At 39.1% G+C, this 16569-nt stretch overlaps 2 protein-coding genes, 2 long non-coding RNA genes and 3 other non-coding genes across 8 annotated transcripts in view; 5 read left to right on the top strand and 2 right to left on the bottom strand.

The window, feature by feature from the left end:
- Window positions 1-1250: 1250 nt before the first annotated feature.
- Window positions 1251-6460, bottom strand: LOC117832651 (apoptosis regulator BAX-like). The gene is made up of 6 exons (XM_034711881.1): window positions 6240-6460; window positions 3433-3481; window positions 3168-3326; window positions 2917-3052; window positions 2722-2826; window positions 1251-2631 (listed from the first exon to the last, which is right to left on the bottom strand). The coding sequence occupies exons 1-6, from the start codon at window positions 6268-6270 to the stop codon at window positions 2533-2535; spliced, it is 579 nt and encodes a 192-aa protein (XP_034567772.1). The 5' UTR covers window positions 6271-6460; the 3' UTR covers window positions 1251-2532.
- Window positions 6461-7628: 1168 nt separating this feature from the next.
- On the top strand, window positions 7629-9883 carry rps11 (ribosomal protein S11). 2 transcript variants are annotated; one of them, XM_034711883.1, is made up of 5 exons: window positions 7629-7760; window positions 8241-8381; window positions 8617-8692; window positions 9133-9262; window positions 9694-9883. In XM_034711883.1, the coding sequence occupies exons 1-5, from the start codon at window positions 7746-7748 to the stop codon at window positions 9815-9817; spliced, it is 486 nt and encodes a 161-aa protein (XP_034567774.1). In that variant the 5' UTR covers window positions 7629-7745; the 3' UTR covers window positions 9818-9883. The 2 variants fall into 2 exon arrangements, with proteins under 2 accessions (XP_034567774.1, XP_034567773.1); XM_034711882.1 differs by having other exon boundaries at window positions 7738-7782.
- Window positions 8462-8546, top strand: LOC117804623. Its single transcript, XR_004629197.1, has one exon. It is a non-coding gene; the product is annotated as a small nucleolar RNA SNORD35 (small nucleolar RNA).
- Window positions 8919-9002, top strand: LOC117804636. The gene has a single exon (XR_004629210.1). It is a non-coding gene; the product is annotated as a small nucleolar RNA SNORD35 (small nucleolar RNA).
- LOC117804637 lies at window positions 9489-9572 on the top strand. The gene has a single exon (XR_004629211.1). It is a non-coding gene; the product is annotated as a small nucleolar RNA SNORD35 (small nucleolar RNA).
- A 2420-nt stretch (window positions 9884-12303) lies between the features above and the next one.
- Window positions 12304-16569, bottom strand: part of LOC117832653 — a 42319-nt gene continuing 38053 nt past the window's right edge. The window contains exons 4-5 of the long non-coding RNA XR_004635222.1: window positions 13263-13382; window positions 12304-12503 (exon numbers count right to left, since the gene is read on the bottom strand). This is a non-coding gene — a long non-coding RNA (uncharacterized LOC117832653). The remainder of the gene's footprint in view (window positions 12504-13262; window positions 13383-16569) is intronic.
- Window positions 12546-14801, top strand: LOC117832654. The gene is made up of 3 exons (XR_004635223.1): window positions 12546-12739; window positions 13754-13940; window positions 14140-14801. It is a non-coding gene; the product is annotated as an uncharacterized LOC117832654 (long non-coding RNA).

The following is a 16569-nucleotide window of genomic DNA, read 5'->3' as shown; positions in this document are numbered from 1 at the left end:
TGACAATTTCAGAATGTACTTGTACTCTTTTGCACTAAAACAAAGGGAAACAGTTTGAGTTGTTGTTATTTATAGGTTATTATGTTATGATTTAACTGGTCCGGCCCACTTCAGATCAACTACGGCTGTATGTGGCCCCTGAACTGAAATGAGTTTGACGCCCTTGTGCTAAGGTATAACATTCACCATGTTTGTTTGAATGCTGCGTACAGTCTGCAGCAGTGGTTCCCAAAGTGTGGGTTGGAACCATAGGTTGGGACCCTCTGGGGAGACGCGAGACACAAATAGGGGGTCGAGAGATGTCTTTAGAATGTTTTTTTTTTTTAATTATCTAAAAATAGTACGTTTTACTCATTATAGTGAAAAATATGGACAACAAATAGTAGCTAAATTTGGAATAAAACCTTGAAAATAGAAAATGTAATGAGTTTTCTGCCTTTCTTTTTGCCAGATGACTCCTAAGTTTAGGGTTAGAGAAAGTTAATTATCAAAAGCATCAGTAGCAGCAGGTTAATTCATAACACCACAGGAAACACAGACACATGCTCATATAGGTAGGCTTATTGCACACCAGCTAAATGAAGCCACATTAAATCACTTTGAGGGACAGTGGGGGTCGCGAGTCTTTGGCACCTATATTTTGGGGGTCGCGGGCTGAAAAGTTTGGGATCCCCTGGTCTACAGTGTCTGTGGCCTGTTTCTATTATACAATATGCAAATTAGCTCAAAATACTAAGTTAAGTAAGGGGTAGTCACAGTGATATTACTTTTCAAATGATTTAGTTGAAAAAAACATTAGTGATGACAGAGGTGAGGGGAGTGTGAGAGGATAACCACAGAGATTATGATGCCCCTAATGAACTCTTCGTTTGACATGTCAGGGAAATCCGTCTGAATCAAACAGCTCTTAAAACATTTAATTTTAAACTTGAAAACATCAGCCTGATGCTCTCTGATGGTGTTAGAGGAACATTTAGAGGATTCACCGAGGTGTTAAGGAATGCGGGCATCATGGAAAGAGATAGAAAGACAGGGACTCTCTCTTTGCTTTGTCATGGGCACTCGTGTAGTTTGCAAGTTAGGCCAAACCTGCCCTCCTTAAATCAATGTTCCTAGAATTGCTAAAGACCAGGAGCGTGTTGCAGCTTCTATGAATCCAGCTGGTATCAAGCAATAAACAATCAGGAGACATTTTTCATAGTGGTACTGATGAACAAATCCTCATTTATAGGAAACATAAATATCAGCCGCACTGTTAACAGAGTTAGAAATTTATTTCCATATTACAACATACAGGGTCACTGCAAAAAGATTTCAGCTTTACAAATGTGATAGAAAAAGGGGAAGGATATCAAAGTGATTCCACTGTAAATAAAAAAAGAAACACCAAGGCACTGACAAACAAGGAATAGTGTATAAAATGCTGTTTTCTGCGTTGATATGATTGCAGGTTGAATTACTCACATTAAAATACAGTACTTTGAAAATGTGTGGAGTGAGGTAAGCATCTCTGAGCAATGCAGTGCTATCTGTGTCTGCAGAGCTACCTCTTCCACCGACCAGAGGAAATGTCTGTTCATATCATGAGCCTGCTTCTAAGCAGGACAAACAAAAGGCAAGACTTTTTTTGAAGTAGGAGCCACATTAAGGTCACAATGACGGTCAGATGCCTGAAGACAGCATATGATTCAATGTTACATAAGATTTTAGTTTATTCACTTCATGTGACTTTTTTAACATTTGGTGATTTGTGTTGAATGTAAAGTGATCTTTGTATACAAATCCCTGCTGTGGCACTTTATCGGTCCACTGACATATGGTTGAGCTGTGCATTGACGGAGGGATATATTTGGTGTTGCTTGAGCCTAATTGCTATCACATGTGTAATATCCCTTCATTAACATCATCCTCTTCGTATATTTAATCATTTGTTTGCAAAAATCTCTTAATTTAACTTGATGGAAAATGACCCACCCCATAAACATTTCATTGCCAGCTGATCTTTACAGATTTATACCGTCACCCATTTACACATCTGAAGATAGCAGACACCGTAATGAGATGCATGGAGAGAGAGGGACAGTCAGAAAAGCAAACTGTGAAAATAATGCAGAGAGAAAACTAACTTAATGAAACTTCTTCAACCCATGTATCGTTCAGGGCAGACAACAAAGAGCAGTGACATTTTTAAATCTGTACTAAGTAAAAAATAAATTACTTAAAATGCTTTCCTTTTTCAAGTCTGACCAACTCTCCACCCCTTCTGCTTTGTGCATGCAGTCATGCACTGCTCACTCCCTCAGTGGCACAGGGATCATGGGTACGACGGTGCGTTCAGTCTCACTCCCAGTCTTGGAAATGAAAGGGAGGCAGAAATGGAGACTCTTTGTGCCCAAATACAGATTCTTCTTGATCCACTCATTCCTTCTGCCATAATTTCCTTCTGTTTACTTTCAGATTTTCTGTCCATTTCTCCATTTCTGTCAGTCGGTATTCTTCCTGTCTTTCCTGTGTCTGCTCTCCTCGAACTCCTCACATCTTGCGAATGACTAGAACAGTGGTGAGAACACCAGCCAAGAAAACCGCTACTGTCTGCCATGTGGGGGTGCCAAAGTGGGACCGAATACCCTCCTAACATTCAAGAGAAACAGACATAAATATGAATATGCATCATGAATGCAATGTGTTAATATATAAAGGATGTATTAGCTAGCTCCTTACCCAGCCACCTTGCTCCCTGATCCAGTTGATCACATTTTCGTGGAGGTATTCCAGGACCCAGCTGATGATCGTTCTGATAATATCAGGGACTTGAGTGACGAGAGCCTGTTAAAGTGTACAGAGGAGACGCTTCAGACATCACGTCTTATTTTGTCATTAATGGGAGTTAAGATTCAACAGAGCTGATTTACTTACTTTGATGACAAGTTTACAGGCAAAGTAAAAAAGGGCAACCACTCGGCCCCAGTTGAACTTCCCATCCGAAAAAATCTCTACGGCGACTCTCACAAACACGTCTTTGGTGGGAGTGAGTGAAGAGCTGTTTATCATCCTAGGGAAAATCACAGTTAGTGTTAAGAGGGAATCTAACTACTAGTTCAACTTTGTATTAAATAACTGCTTGAGCTCAGACTTCTTTGGATCAGACAGACAAATAGGTAGCTCACCTCTGAAGCTCTACATGTCCGTCCAGCTCATCCCCAATCTGCTGCAAGCACTGGGCAAGCTTCTTGTGGTTTGGGTCACACAGCTCTCCTCCACCCAGCTGTGCCCTGGTCACTGTCATGTTATTGTCTCCATGCCGCCGAACCCGCTCATAGATGAAACTGCACGGGAAAGGGGGAAGGGGGGCACAGTTAGATGGTAATAAATATGATATGAATCATTTTTCCAATGTAATAATTTGTGTCCAAACTGGAAATGTAAACTCACTCTTTTAATAAAACAGCCCCCACTTCCAGTATCTGATCTGTTGTACTTCCTGAAAGATAAAGGTCAGTGACATGTCATGACATGGATTTAGGCAGGAGTCTACCGCTTTATAACTTATTCTCCCGCTGTACTCCGAGTTGTTATTTCTCCTGATAATCTCCCTATTTTACGTTGGTATCAATCAAATGAGTGTCCCTCACGTGGAGAGACAGACAAAGTGCTGACAGTGTCACTCTCACAGTATCACAGGTGAAATTATGAAACACTAAACTCTACCTGATAACCTCAGGTGGAGATGCAGAGGAAATCTCTTCCTTCTTTAAATAAAGAGCTGAAAGCAGCAGAGGCTGAGGATGCAGAGGTTATTGTAGGTCAGATAACATTTAGCTGTAGGTAATAAATATGATTTAAAGCAGTGTTTCTAAACTGGTGGGTCAAGACCCAAAAGTGGGTCGCGGACAGGTTTTGAGTGGCCTTTGGCCGGGGAAATTTTTTTTAAATAAAAATTGTGACATCATTCTTTTTACAGTGTAGAAGAAGACTTCAAAGTATTTTTTTTTCTTATGAGAAAAAATCATGGCTTAACACAAATAATACAGCGACTACATTAAATATGGACTTTATTATATTGATAAAAAAGGAAGTCAAAAACCTCAGTGTGTTGTGTGCACTGAGGTGTTGGCAAGTGAAAGTATGAAGCAGTCAAAATTAAAGCGGCATTTGGAAACAAAACACTCTTCTCTCTTTTAATAGCATAATTTTTGTTCTGACATGTTATGTTATGCCAAAACTACATATTTTTGAATCTCTTTGAAACTAGTTCTCATTAGACTTATTTGTTTCATGTTTGTGCATCCTTGAAACCATGTGTCCCTAATATGCACTTTTTAATTTACATTAAAATGAAGCTAAAAGAGTGTGAAAGGGCATTTTTCTTCTTCTGGCATCGCCACTTGCTGGTCGTTTTGGGTTTACCAGTACACTTGTTTAATTTGTGTGTTGGCATAATCTGATATTCTGTATCTCAGGTTCAAACAGCACCATCTTTATATTAAATCAATTTGATAAATTGAAATTTTTTCCTTGATTTGGGTCGAGGCTTATCGCTAAGGGGTTATGGTGGGTCCCAAAGCCAGACCAGTTGAGAACCACTGATTTAAAGGACCCAGATAAATAACTTTAAAAAGCACATAGAGACTAGATTCATGTTACAGAGACTCCTGCATTGAAACAATACTATAATGGTATCAACATCAAAATATGGTGTCAACACAAACCACTCTAACTGGAATATGTGTGTGTCACTCCTTACTGCAGTGGCTCACTCTACTCTCACTCTTCAACATGTTTATGAATTTTGTCATATTTGTAAGACATGGATTTTTTTTAATGTTGTATGTTTTCATTTCTATATTTTACTGCAAACCTTGAAACTCTTCTTTTCAAGTATTTGACTTACATATCCGTTTATTAAGTGTATTAATCTGCAGTTCAGGGTTTTATATATGGACAGGGTTGCTGGGTATAGGCTGATTTTATGACACTCCAGAAAATCAGGTATGGTTTACTGTAAATCTAATCTGAAACTAAAACTACTTACACTGTTGACGGGAAACATCGTAGCACTTTCAGTTTTTCTATCTGATGTCTGTAGCATTTTAAATTTTTCTATCTTATGTCTGTAGCATTTTAAATTTTTCTATCTGATGTCTGTGGCATTTTAAATTTTTCTATCTGATGTCTATAGCATTTTCAGTTTTTCTATCTGATGTGTCAAGCATTTCCAATTTTTCTATCTTATGTCTGTAGCATTTTCAATTTTTCTATCTTATGTCTGTAGCATTTTCAGTTTTTCTATCTGATGTCTCTAGCATTTTAAATTTTTCTATCTTATGTCTGTAGCATTTTCAATTTTTCTATCTTATGTCTGTAGCATTTTAAATTTTTCTATCTTATGTCTGTAGCATTTTCAGTTTTTCTATCTGATGTCTCTAGCATTTTCAATTTTTCTATCTTATGTCTTTAGCATTTTCAGTTGTTGTATCTTACATTTGTTGTATTTCATGTTTGTAGCATGTTTCTGTTTTTGTATTTCATGTCTGTAGCATTTTTCTGTTTCTTGTATTTTATTTCGATATAGCATTCACAGTTTTTCTTTATAATGTTTGTAGAATTTTTAGTTTTGTATTTTATGCATATTTTGTATGTTATGTTTTGTTTTATGTAGGAAGAGTAGCTGCTGCGTTAGTGGCAGCTAATGGGGATCTGAATAAAGAATAAAGAATAAAGAAATGATCTCCACATGAATCTTTCTTCAACGTAAAGCTTGATATATGTCGAGTTTATTCTTAATAAACCATGAAAGACATTTAATGTAACCCAGACAGAACACGACAGTGTGTCGTATTAGTTAGCTAAGTTAATTAGCTGAACTTACCCAATGTTGTTACATAAACAGACGTGTGTCATTTTTGACATCTTGATAGCTTCATGCTTACACCAAAGTTTCTCGATCATTTTATCTCCGTTTGTTGACAAGTAATTGCTAACTCACTGTTGTATAGCTATCCAGGAAGCTAATCGTGCTTCCAGTAAGGGCACCGGCTGTATGCTAGTTGAGCCAACGCAGGCTAACATTTAGGCTAGCTGTCTAGCTAACGTCAGTGTTACTCCCAGAAGGTAAACAATATAAGACCAGAACACAAGAGTTAGTTCTTTATGTTTCTGACTGGTACATGTCTATCACGCTGTTGACAACGCTGTTAGAGTCCATTTATTTGTGTAATATTGCTGATTCTAACTATTACCTTTATCGCCTCCTCCCGGGTGTGATGCCATCTTGTTGTGTGTTTAGAGCGCTAATACTCCCGAACAATCATGTGACACCGTTTTATTTGTTTGTAACACAGCTGTGGACCGAGGCGGTGCGCAGGCTCTCCGTGCTCTCCGTGTGCTGATCTGAACCGATCTGAACACCGCGTGATGGGACTGACGTGAGGCAATCTGCTGCTGATGATGTTATGTAGATCTACTGACCGCAGCGTGACACTTTGGTAGTTTTTACACCGCTAGTTTTCCACAGAGACTGTATAGATAACAGAATAGGGTTAGGACCACAGGAAAACAAATACAAAAAAAATAAAATAAAATAAACCAATTTTTTTTTTAATTATCTTTGTTCCGAGAAAAAAGTCAGGATTCTGGGGAAAAAGTCAAAATTCATAATTCTGAGATTAAAGTCATAATTCTGAGATTAAAGCATTAAAGTCATAATTCTGAGGTTAAAGTCATGATTCTGAGGTTAAAGTCAGAATTAAACTGTCACTGCACTACCTGCACTGTGTACATAGGCTGTTTTTGTATAACTGTATTTTATTATATTTTATTGTAGTTTATATTTAAATTTTAGATATTTAAAAGCTAGAAGAGAAAAACAGCATCTCGTTGTTCCTGTATGTCTCGTATATATAGTGACAATTGACAATAAAAACCTTTGAATCTTGAAAATTCTGAGAAAAAAATTGGAATTCTGACTTTAATCTCAGAATTCTGAATTTTGACTTTAATCTCAGAATTCTGACTTTTATCACAGAATACTGACTTTCCCCCCAGAATTCTGACTTTTTTCTCGGAATAACAATTAAAAAAATAATTACTCTCTCTCCTGGTGAAAGCTGTCTTTGACAACAGAGCTCACCCATTACCTGCTTCCACATTCCCCTGTCAGGTTGTCTATAGTTACATCAACACAAATGTTATTGGTAACTCATTTGCACTCTACCTATACATCACCATAGCCTATTCTAAAGTGAGATTCTTTAAAAAAGTCCCTGTTTCCACTGACTTATTTCAGTTTAGACTAAAAGTAGACATAATTCGAATTCAGACCCCTAAGTCAAATTCCTTGTGTGTTCAAGCATACCTTGCCAATAAAGCTGATTCTGATTCTGACTCTTCAGAATTAAAAAAAAAAAACATTTAATTTTTTTTTGTCAGTGGCCCTAATCCTCTTCCGTAATAAATAAGGTTTTACACCAAAAAAAACATATATTTAATTGAAAGTAAATGAAACATTGCATGAAAGCACAGTTGTTGTTTTTTTTAGCACCATGCAATTTAAGGACTTATATGTAAATGCAGTATAGGAAAGCTATACTGATCAAAATGCAACACCAGCAGGTGTCGGTAATGCACCAATAAGCTGTTGGCCTACCGCCATAAAAGGGAAGAAGGTGGAACGTCATTTCCGGTGGCTCTGTGTCTTCCGTGCGTCGCGCGCATTCACAGGCCTCTTTACGACTCGGCTGGCAAAGATGGCGGATGCACAAGTATGTTCACGAAAGCGGCGTGGTGAATATAAAACGATATATACCCATTTTTGGCGACATAGTTTAATAGATTTTCACGCACCTGCCTATATAAGTTCTTTATACTCGACTCTGAGACATTTTTGACGACATTAAGAAGGAAGTAACTGGTAGTTTGTGTTGCCGTTCTTCCTCCCCTCGTGTAACGTTGAACTGGCCGGAATGCTAATTTGTTTAGCCTTGCTTGCTAACAGTTTACTCCCTTGTTGTCGTAAGTTAGACTGGCTTTATATGCTGTCTAAACGGTGACACACACCTCACTTTAAAACGTGTCTAAGCATATGTTTTCGCTACTGTTAAATTCCCCAGTGTTTATTAAATGGATGAAGTTGACTTTACAGTAGCGGTAAATAGCGAGGCCTCACGGAATCGCTGTGTAGAAAAGGGAAATAAGTTTCTGTGTTATATTGTCTAAACTTACCGATCATTTTTTCTCCACAGACCGAGCGGGCTTATCAGAAACAGCCCACCATCTTCCAGAACAAGAAACGTGTTCTGGTCGCTGATGGTGGCAAGGAGGTCAAGGAGAAGCTTCCCCGTTACCATAAGAGTGTCGGGCTGGGCTTCAAAACCCCAAGAGAGGTACCTTTTACTGCTGGTTGTAGTAAAATAACCGATATGACTTAGTAATGTGGAGCTGTACCAGCTTTCACTGTATTACCTGCAAAGGATGTTTTTCTCACGATGGTCTTCCAAGCCCTCAGGGTTCTGACGACATTGCCTTTTTGGCATTACTGATGCAGTCAAAAATGATCATTGCATGCACAGAGACGGTGTAAAATATTGACAATAATCACATCCCGTTTCTCTTCAACAGGCTATTGATGGCACTTACATTGACAAGAAATGCCCCTTCACCGGAAATGTCTCCATCCGTGGCCGTATCCTCTCTGGTCAGTTTAAAACTGTGAAGCTTTCTGTATTACAATGATGCACGCACTGGCTTGGGAATGTTAATCTGCATCTGCACATGTAACTGCAGTCCCTTTTTAGCTGATGTGAAACTTCCTCTGGCTTGAATGAGGGATAAAATTAGGAAATGAGGGCAGTAAATTTGTGCTGATGCAAATGAACAAAGAACCTGTTTAGCAGGTCCAATTGCCTTTCTTGTCACGGATTTACAAATGATGTTTTTCTCACGATGGTCTTCCAAGCCCTTTGGGTCCTGACGACATCGCCTTATGGCAACACTGATGTAAAAAGTGGCAATCTTAAACAAATACACTTACATGAAAATTTTAGGATATTTATTGTCTTGGTTTCTGATATGACCTGCAGAGTTTTTTTTTTTTTACACAATGATACTCAGATTTTGTGTGCATGTGCCCAACAGGTGTGGTGACCAAAATGAAGATGCAGAGAACCATCGTTATCAGACGTGATTACCTGCATTACATCCGCAAATACAACCGCTTTGAGAAGAGGCATAAGAACATGTCTGTCCATCTGTCACCTTGCTTCAGGTACTGTCTGTTTCTACAGCCATAGCCAAAACGAGGCAAAGGCTGTTTTGGTCAGCAAGCGTAGGCATGAATATGTGTAAACTCCAAAGGTCTGGAGAAATGTAGAAACTTCATTCTATAAATTTCTCTACACCTGACTTTATTATCAAATTGAAAGCTGTGTAAGCATGTTTTGAAATCAAAAATGATTTTAAGTGTTAATGCATTTGATATGATCACACTTAGCTGCAAATGATGTTTTTCTCACGATGGTCTTCCAAGCTCAATAAGCGTTGACGAAACTGCCTTTGGCATACACTGATGCAGCTTAGTTTAAACACTCATGATCAATTTTTACAGCTAATTTCAAGTGGAGCTAAATCAGCCTGATCTTGTGAAGATTCACCCACCAAACCCCATCAAATATCTTGTGGTTTTTTTTATGTCTGCAGGGACGTCACGGTTGGAGACATTGTGACTGTCGGAGAGTGCCGACCACTCAGCAAGACTGTGAGGTTCAACGTCCTCAAAGTGACAAAGGCTGCTGGAGCCAAGAAGCAGTTCCAGAAATTTTAAGTGTGATAAAATGGCTGCTGCTGGCTGACTTGTCTCACTGTCAAATAAAGAAAAACCTTGTTTAAATTCCTTTTTCTATCTTATTAACCTTCCCTGAAGTTTTGGCATCAAATACATGAAGTATCCCCCAGCTCATTATTTTCTGTTGTCTGTAGTTTAGTTAGGGTCAAGGTACACCTGATATAAATCTGTGAAAATGTATCATTGATGGTATCCCCTCTGGAAAAGTGCTTGTTTGGTTATTACAGAGTACATCTTAACATTTAGAGCTCTGAAAAAACATTTGTATTCTGAACATGTTGAAAATAAAGGAAGTGTTTATTTTAGTAAGTTTACAAAGGCAACCTTCATTCATAAAATTCAGATACTGTCACTCCTGATCTGAATCAGCATGAAACAATTGCTCGCTGCACTTATCAGGTTTTAGATGTCAGACCCAGCTGGAAACTTTGCAAAGATAGGCTTTGCATCACTAAAAAAACAAAGCATGACTGTTGGAAACTGAAACTAAGAATTGAAGATAAATAACTACGGCCCTTCTATAACACAGATGCAGAGACTTTAAATGTAGCTCAGGTTTTAAATCAACTTGGGGAAGAGTTTCACCACAGGATCTTTACTGATTTAAAAAAATGTATAGACAGGGTGCTCATGTTAACCAGGTCCTCTTCCCCCTTATATGATAGAAGTTTCATCCATGAATGCAAGTTTGAATGTTGTAACGTGGGACAGGATTTTAATTTCTCAGTTGGTTCAGTTTTTATTCAGGCCAGCCACAAAACAGGAAACACTATCTTGGTGGTCTTTAGGACCAAAGGCTCTCCTCCAGCCTATGACAAAACAGACACACTCAACTGCTGTTGCCCTGAACCTTTTATAGCAGACTACCTGATCATTGGTCCGATCAGGCAGGAGCTCTGCAATCAGTGCCACCTGGGCTTAATCGCCTCTCACCTGGAACTTAACGAGACTCAATGATGGTTTCCTGTAAAATCACATCTATTGTTCAAAAACATTTAATGATCACAGATGGTGAAATATTACCAACAGTTCTTTCACCCTCTACAATCCAACATTATCAGGACCGCAAATCCATGAACCAGATGTTCAGACATTGAGGACTACAGTATCTCAATGTATTTATTTGTTCCATTTCTGAGTCTTGAACTTTTATTGATTGTACTAGTCTTCACATAATGAGATTGAGAGCAGGAGGATCCTTTGCTCCATCTCCTGGTGAAAGCTGTCCTTGACAACTGAGCTCTAACCCATTATCTGCCTCCACATTCCCCTGTCAGGTGGCCTATAGTTACATCAACACAAATGTTATTGGTAACTCATCCCCACTCTACCTATACATCACCTTAGCCTTTTCTAAAGCTCCATCCAGACACGACAAAAACATAAGAAGGATTTACATTTTTCATCCCACACAGTCTGCAGGATATTCTCTGTGTTTTTAGTAGAATTCTTCAATGTCTGTCCAAAAATTATTCTACATTTTGGATTTCCTTTTAGCTCTGGACTGCATTATTACCATTGTGACCATTGTTTTAGCATCATTTTTATTTATTTTATTTTATTCTATCTTATTCTATTCTCTGGTATTTATCAGATCTTATCATATTTAATTTTTCAGATACTTTTCTGATTTTTCCACTTTTAGATATTGCTGTTCTTTTCTGTCTCTGTTCTTTTGTGAAGCACCTTGGGATGCATCCTTGAATTTATGAAAGGTGCTACATAAATGAAAATTTCTTGAGTTGAGTTGAGCTGAGTTGAGTTGAGTTCAATCTGGTGATCAAAGTTGTATTTTTTACAACATTTAAAAATAGTACTCTCTGGGTGTTTACACTTATAATAAATACAGACTTTAAAAAATTCTTTACGTAACACAAAGCCTCAATAAAATAACCTCATCACTCTACAGGTATGTATATCTCTATACTACGGTGGCCCTGAAGGACAAAATAAATTTACTAAAGATGAAACACTTTTACACAGTTGGAGACAAATTTACATTTTGTAAAACATTTTTACATTGTGTAAAACAAAAATACATCAGCAAAACACTTTTACCAAGGCCAAAACAAATTTACATTTAAGAAAACAAATTTACAAAAGATGAAACACTTACAAAGTTGGAGACAATTTTACAAATGAAGGAACTCTTTTATCGTTGAGTCTGACTCTGTTTAGCCTGACTCCGTTATGCCTGAGGCTCTGTGGTCTGAGGCCGTTTCATCTGAATTCTGACACATGATGAAGGTTTTGCGGAGATATGACGGAGCTTTTCCGTAGACATGATGCTTTTTCAGCTGAGGTCTAACACCTCACTCTGAGACCCGAGGATGTCCTAATATGTAAACCATGACGCTCCGTTTGGTTTCTCTCCACCAAAACAAACTAATTGACCCCTCACTCGATCACTTCCGGATCACTTCCAGTATTTGGTACATTCCCTTTCTGTAAAAATGAAATGTTGATTTGTCTCCAACTTTGTAAAAGTGTTTGATCTTTTGTAAATTTGTTTTATCCTTCAGGGCCACCATACTATACAGAACAATGTTGTTGCCAAACATTCAATGACCTGTAGGCAAAGACACACCAAAGCACTTTGATTTAATTTCAAAGGTAATGAAACATTCCCACGATGAGCAGATTTCGTGTCAGCAAAAGAGGTTCTCTGTTTAAAACAAAAAGGTTTCCATGTTGTCAAAGGATCACCTGTTGACCTATGTTACTAAGTTCACTAAAATGCAGCATCTGTATGAAGCTGTGCCTCCCACTGTTTCCAGATCACAACGTGCTCTGTAATCATTTCTAACAGCAGATGGCGACAGATGACTGTTGAATGTTTGTCATGCTTCTCAGACCTGAATCCATCACACAATGAACCACTGGAGGAGAAACTAAAGATGTGTATGTACACTTCTGTCATAGTACTTCAAGTATTTTTGTCTATCCACTCCAGGCTGGATGGAAATCATGCAAAACTTTAATTGTATTTCTACACTGTCCCATTGTTCTAATTCTGTGAACTTGTTTCTCTGATTTATGGACTGATAACTGCATATCTGAGAGTGGTGAATGTAAAATTATGAATCTGAAAACTTAATTTCAGATAATTAACCTGTCTAATGATAATGGTGATCAGATGACAGAATGTCAAGCATGTGTAACAGTTGGGAGAACTATGAATAATTTGTTCTATCAAAATCCCTTTTCTGTTTTGGCTCTTCTTCTTGAAGTTTCTTGAGACTGTTTGACTCTCAGCATCCATTGGATATGGACATACAAGTTAGAATTTCATTCATCTTACATGATTGTGGAAGAGTCCACATTTATGACAGACACAAGGTATTTGTGCTTTGGTAAAAAGGATGAGCGCTCAGTGAAGAAACCCGCCCCACTACGCCCTCTACTGGTACGTTTGGTAGCCTACCACATGGCTCTTCATGTTGCAGCGAGATGTTAGACAGAAGACAGGGATGGCAGAGCCAGGAGGAGAACTCTGTTTGGGCTAGGACTCATCCCCTCTGGGTTAGGCTGCATGATATGCCTCCTGAGAGTAGAGAAAACAGAAAGAAGTTTGTTGTGAGATGTTAGAAATAAGACAGGGATGAAAGGATTACACAGTATTATGAAAACCATGGACTCTTGAAACCTGGACATAAACAGCTATGAGTTGTGAACTGAGTTAAAAAAACAACAACAACACTATCATATTTGCATTCAAGCAGTTCAGTCTTTGTTCTCTGATGTCTTTACCATTACTCTGCAGCCACACTAAGATTTGACCTCTTTCCTTTGTACGGTCACAAGCGTGATGATGCTAAGCTGTGTTTAAGATCCAAATTCATGCAAATACATTCACTCAACAAGCCTGGATGTGGACATATTCAGCTGAATCATTTGCATGTGTCCTTGTTTCAGCCTGAGATGACAGCCTCCCTGTATGGGAATCACTGAGAGCCCCCCCTCACCACCCAGTCTCCCCTTCTGTCTGCTCAGTACCACAGCAGAGGCGTCAGCATTAACATAATGATGCTGTGGATGTGTTCTCCAGTAAATATGGACCATATGGTGAAGAAGAGAAAGTGGCTCTTGTATGCTCAGCTGTGTAAGTGGCTCCATCATTTAATGATTAGCTGACGAATGAAGCAGACGTCATCTGAAAGCTTGTTTTATAATAACCAAACATTTTCCCTCAATTACAGTTTTTGTTTTCTGTTGTACCAACAACAAGCCAAACTACAACATCGACCTAAACAGTTTCTAACCACAAATTGTCCTCTCTCTCATGATGGGGGTTTTCCCAGCTCCTTCTCCCCGACACTACAGGAGGGTGGGAGGGCCGCAGGATGTTCCCTGAATAACAGGCCCCTCTCATGAGCAGACACCCCAGGGAGCAAGACTGACCCAGCAGGCCACACAGCCCCGCATGAGCACATACATGCTCCCACAGGGTGTCTGAGAGCAGAGGTCGAATCCCTCACAAAACTCTGAGTTACCACAATAAACTCGCTGACAGTGTTGAACTGTGATGGATATGCACTGATAGAGAAGCATGTTGGTGCAGACAGAAGCTATCAGCTGATCTTTGTGTGTTTTTCAGCTTTTTGGTCATGAAGACAGTCCAGATTTGGACCAGTTGGGCCGAAGAAACCACTTTGAGTTATGGATTACATTTGACATAAGAAAGAGTCTTTCAACAAAATCCATCTTTCATGATGATGTGTCCTTGTTTCCATCATTTCATGATGGATATGTTATTTTACATCCAGAAAAACAAAGAGTTGTGGTGCAAAAGTGAGGTAATAGTTTGATTTCCAGTGTTTCCAGAGCGAATGGAAACACTGAGGTTACCAGGCAATAAAATAAATGTTTGGCTCTAGGAAAGCATTGTTATACCCTATCTGTCAAGCCACCGGATTTCTTGATATCATGTATGACGCTTTGATTTTCTTCCACATGAGATAAAGACCACTGTTTGGAAAGATTTTTGGTTTACTTGCATGGTTTTGTAATTTATACACTGCAGATTAGTCTTCTGATAGAAAAGATGAGGGAAGATATTTGTTTCTGTGCTGTTGGATTTGTTCAAACAGCACAGTTCCTCTCTCACATCTTGAAAAACAGACTCAGGTCATGTTCCAGGTGGTGTTGTGGGTTTCAGTGATAGAGACACCAGTCCAATTTTCCATTTGGAGGCATCTCTAAAAGGTGGAGGCGGACAGTCAGATTGAGATTTAAGGCTCCATCCGTCACAGGCCGACAACCCGACATGGGCAGTGAGGTCGGAGATGGCTTTCTGCATGGCGGTCTCCCCTAATTTTGACAGCACACACACAAACACACACAACAGAAAGACGGCCTTTTGAACTGCCTCACTTTACATTCCTCCAGTTTGCCAACATATTTACTCAGTGTCAGGGAGCATGCCTGCAGTCGTACTTACTTGTGTATCTAATGGCAGGGATGTTAGCTCAGAGGGTCAAACCAATGAGGGGAACGGCTGCTATCAAAACAGATCCTTCTGGTGTCCCAGCAGGAGGGGAGAGGGAGGTGGGGGGTTGGGGTCGTATAGTCGCCTGATGGAGCCTAGCTCTGGGTTGCTTAGAGGCCTTCAGAAGCACCCTGGCAGTATTCTAGCAGAGCTGATGGGCTCAACAGATGGAGGCCATATTATATGTGGAGGATCCTGAGCTGGTACAGATTAACGTCTTAGGGTAACAGCAAGAAGAGCAACAAGACTCGTCTTCAGACGGTTTCCACACAAACGACTACTGAGGCTCATATGTGCAGATGTTATCTGTTAACAGACCGGCTGACTGGGAGGAAGGGGGATCAGATTTTTTACACTCATATGTAAAAGCATTAAAATATATGAATAAATGATCTAAATTAGTATTTTTATGTAGGAATCATATTATACAAGATACTTAAGGGTTTTTATCTGGCTATGAAACAGACTGACAATAAATCAATCAATCAATATTTAACGAAGAGCGTTAATTCACAACAAATGGGATCTCAGGACACTTAACAAAACGAGCAGGTCCAGACCGCACTCTTTGTTTATATTAATATAGATGCCTCTTTGTGATCTAGAATAACAAACCAGATCATCAGCATAAAGAATGATCTTCCTGTTGAGTTGTTTTGATTCTGTAAACCACAAGGGAGTACATGTCCAGAGGGACTTAAGATAACATCTACTACCATGGATGCATTCACAGACTGGCTGGCTTTAAAAATTGCACATTTTCTTTTGTTAGAGCCTTCATCTGTGAATTTGTGCAAGAACTACAAGTATTGAGCTTATGTGTCGCCGCTCTGTTGTGTTTTTTTTAAAATTAAAACAACTATACGCAGGAATATAACAGCTGTATGATGCTTACATGAAAGAAGATAGAGAGGGTAAATGCTATTGATTTGTGAGTGTGCGCATGTATACCCCCACCACCCCTGCTAATGTCAGTGGTCCAGCTGCCATCCCAGTCAAATATACGTCTGGACGCATCCCTGGGTGTCAGATGAAGTGATTAACAGCACACTGCAGAAAACAGCCTTCGTTTACATTTTCAGCTGCAGAGATTCACAGTGGTGGATATGACTGATTAATACAGAGAGCAGGATGAGAACACCAAAGAGGTACAGCTTTCTCCACAGAGAGGGCCAAAATCAACACAGGTGAAATGTCAGCCACTTGAGCTTTAAGTGATTGTTGTGATATTATTACGGTCAGA

Source organism: Notolabrus celidotus, chromosome 20, assembly GCF_009762535.1.
Source record: "Notolabrus celidotus isolate fNotCel1 chromosome 20, fNotCel1.pri, whole genome shotgun sequence".
In the NCBI taxonomy this organism is placed as follows: Eukaryota; Metazoa; Chordata; class Actinopteri; order Labriformes; family Labridae; genus Notolabrus; species Notolabrus celidotus.
Note: the sequence above shows the minus strand (reverse complement) of the source record. Positions and strands in the feature narration are given on the sequence as shown.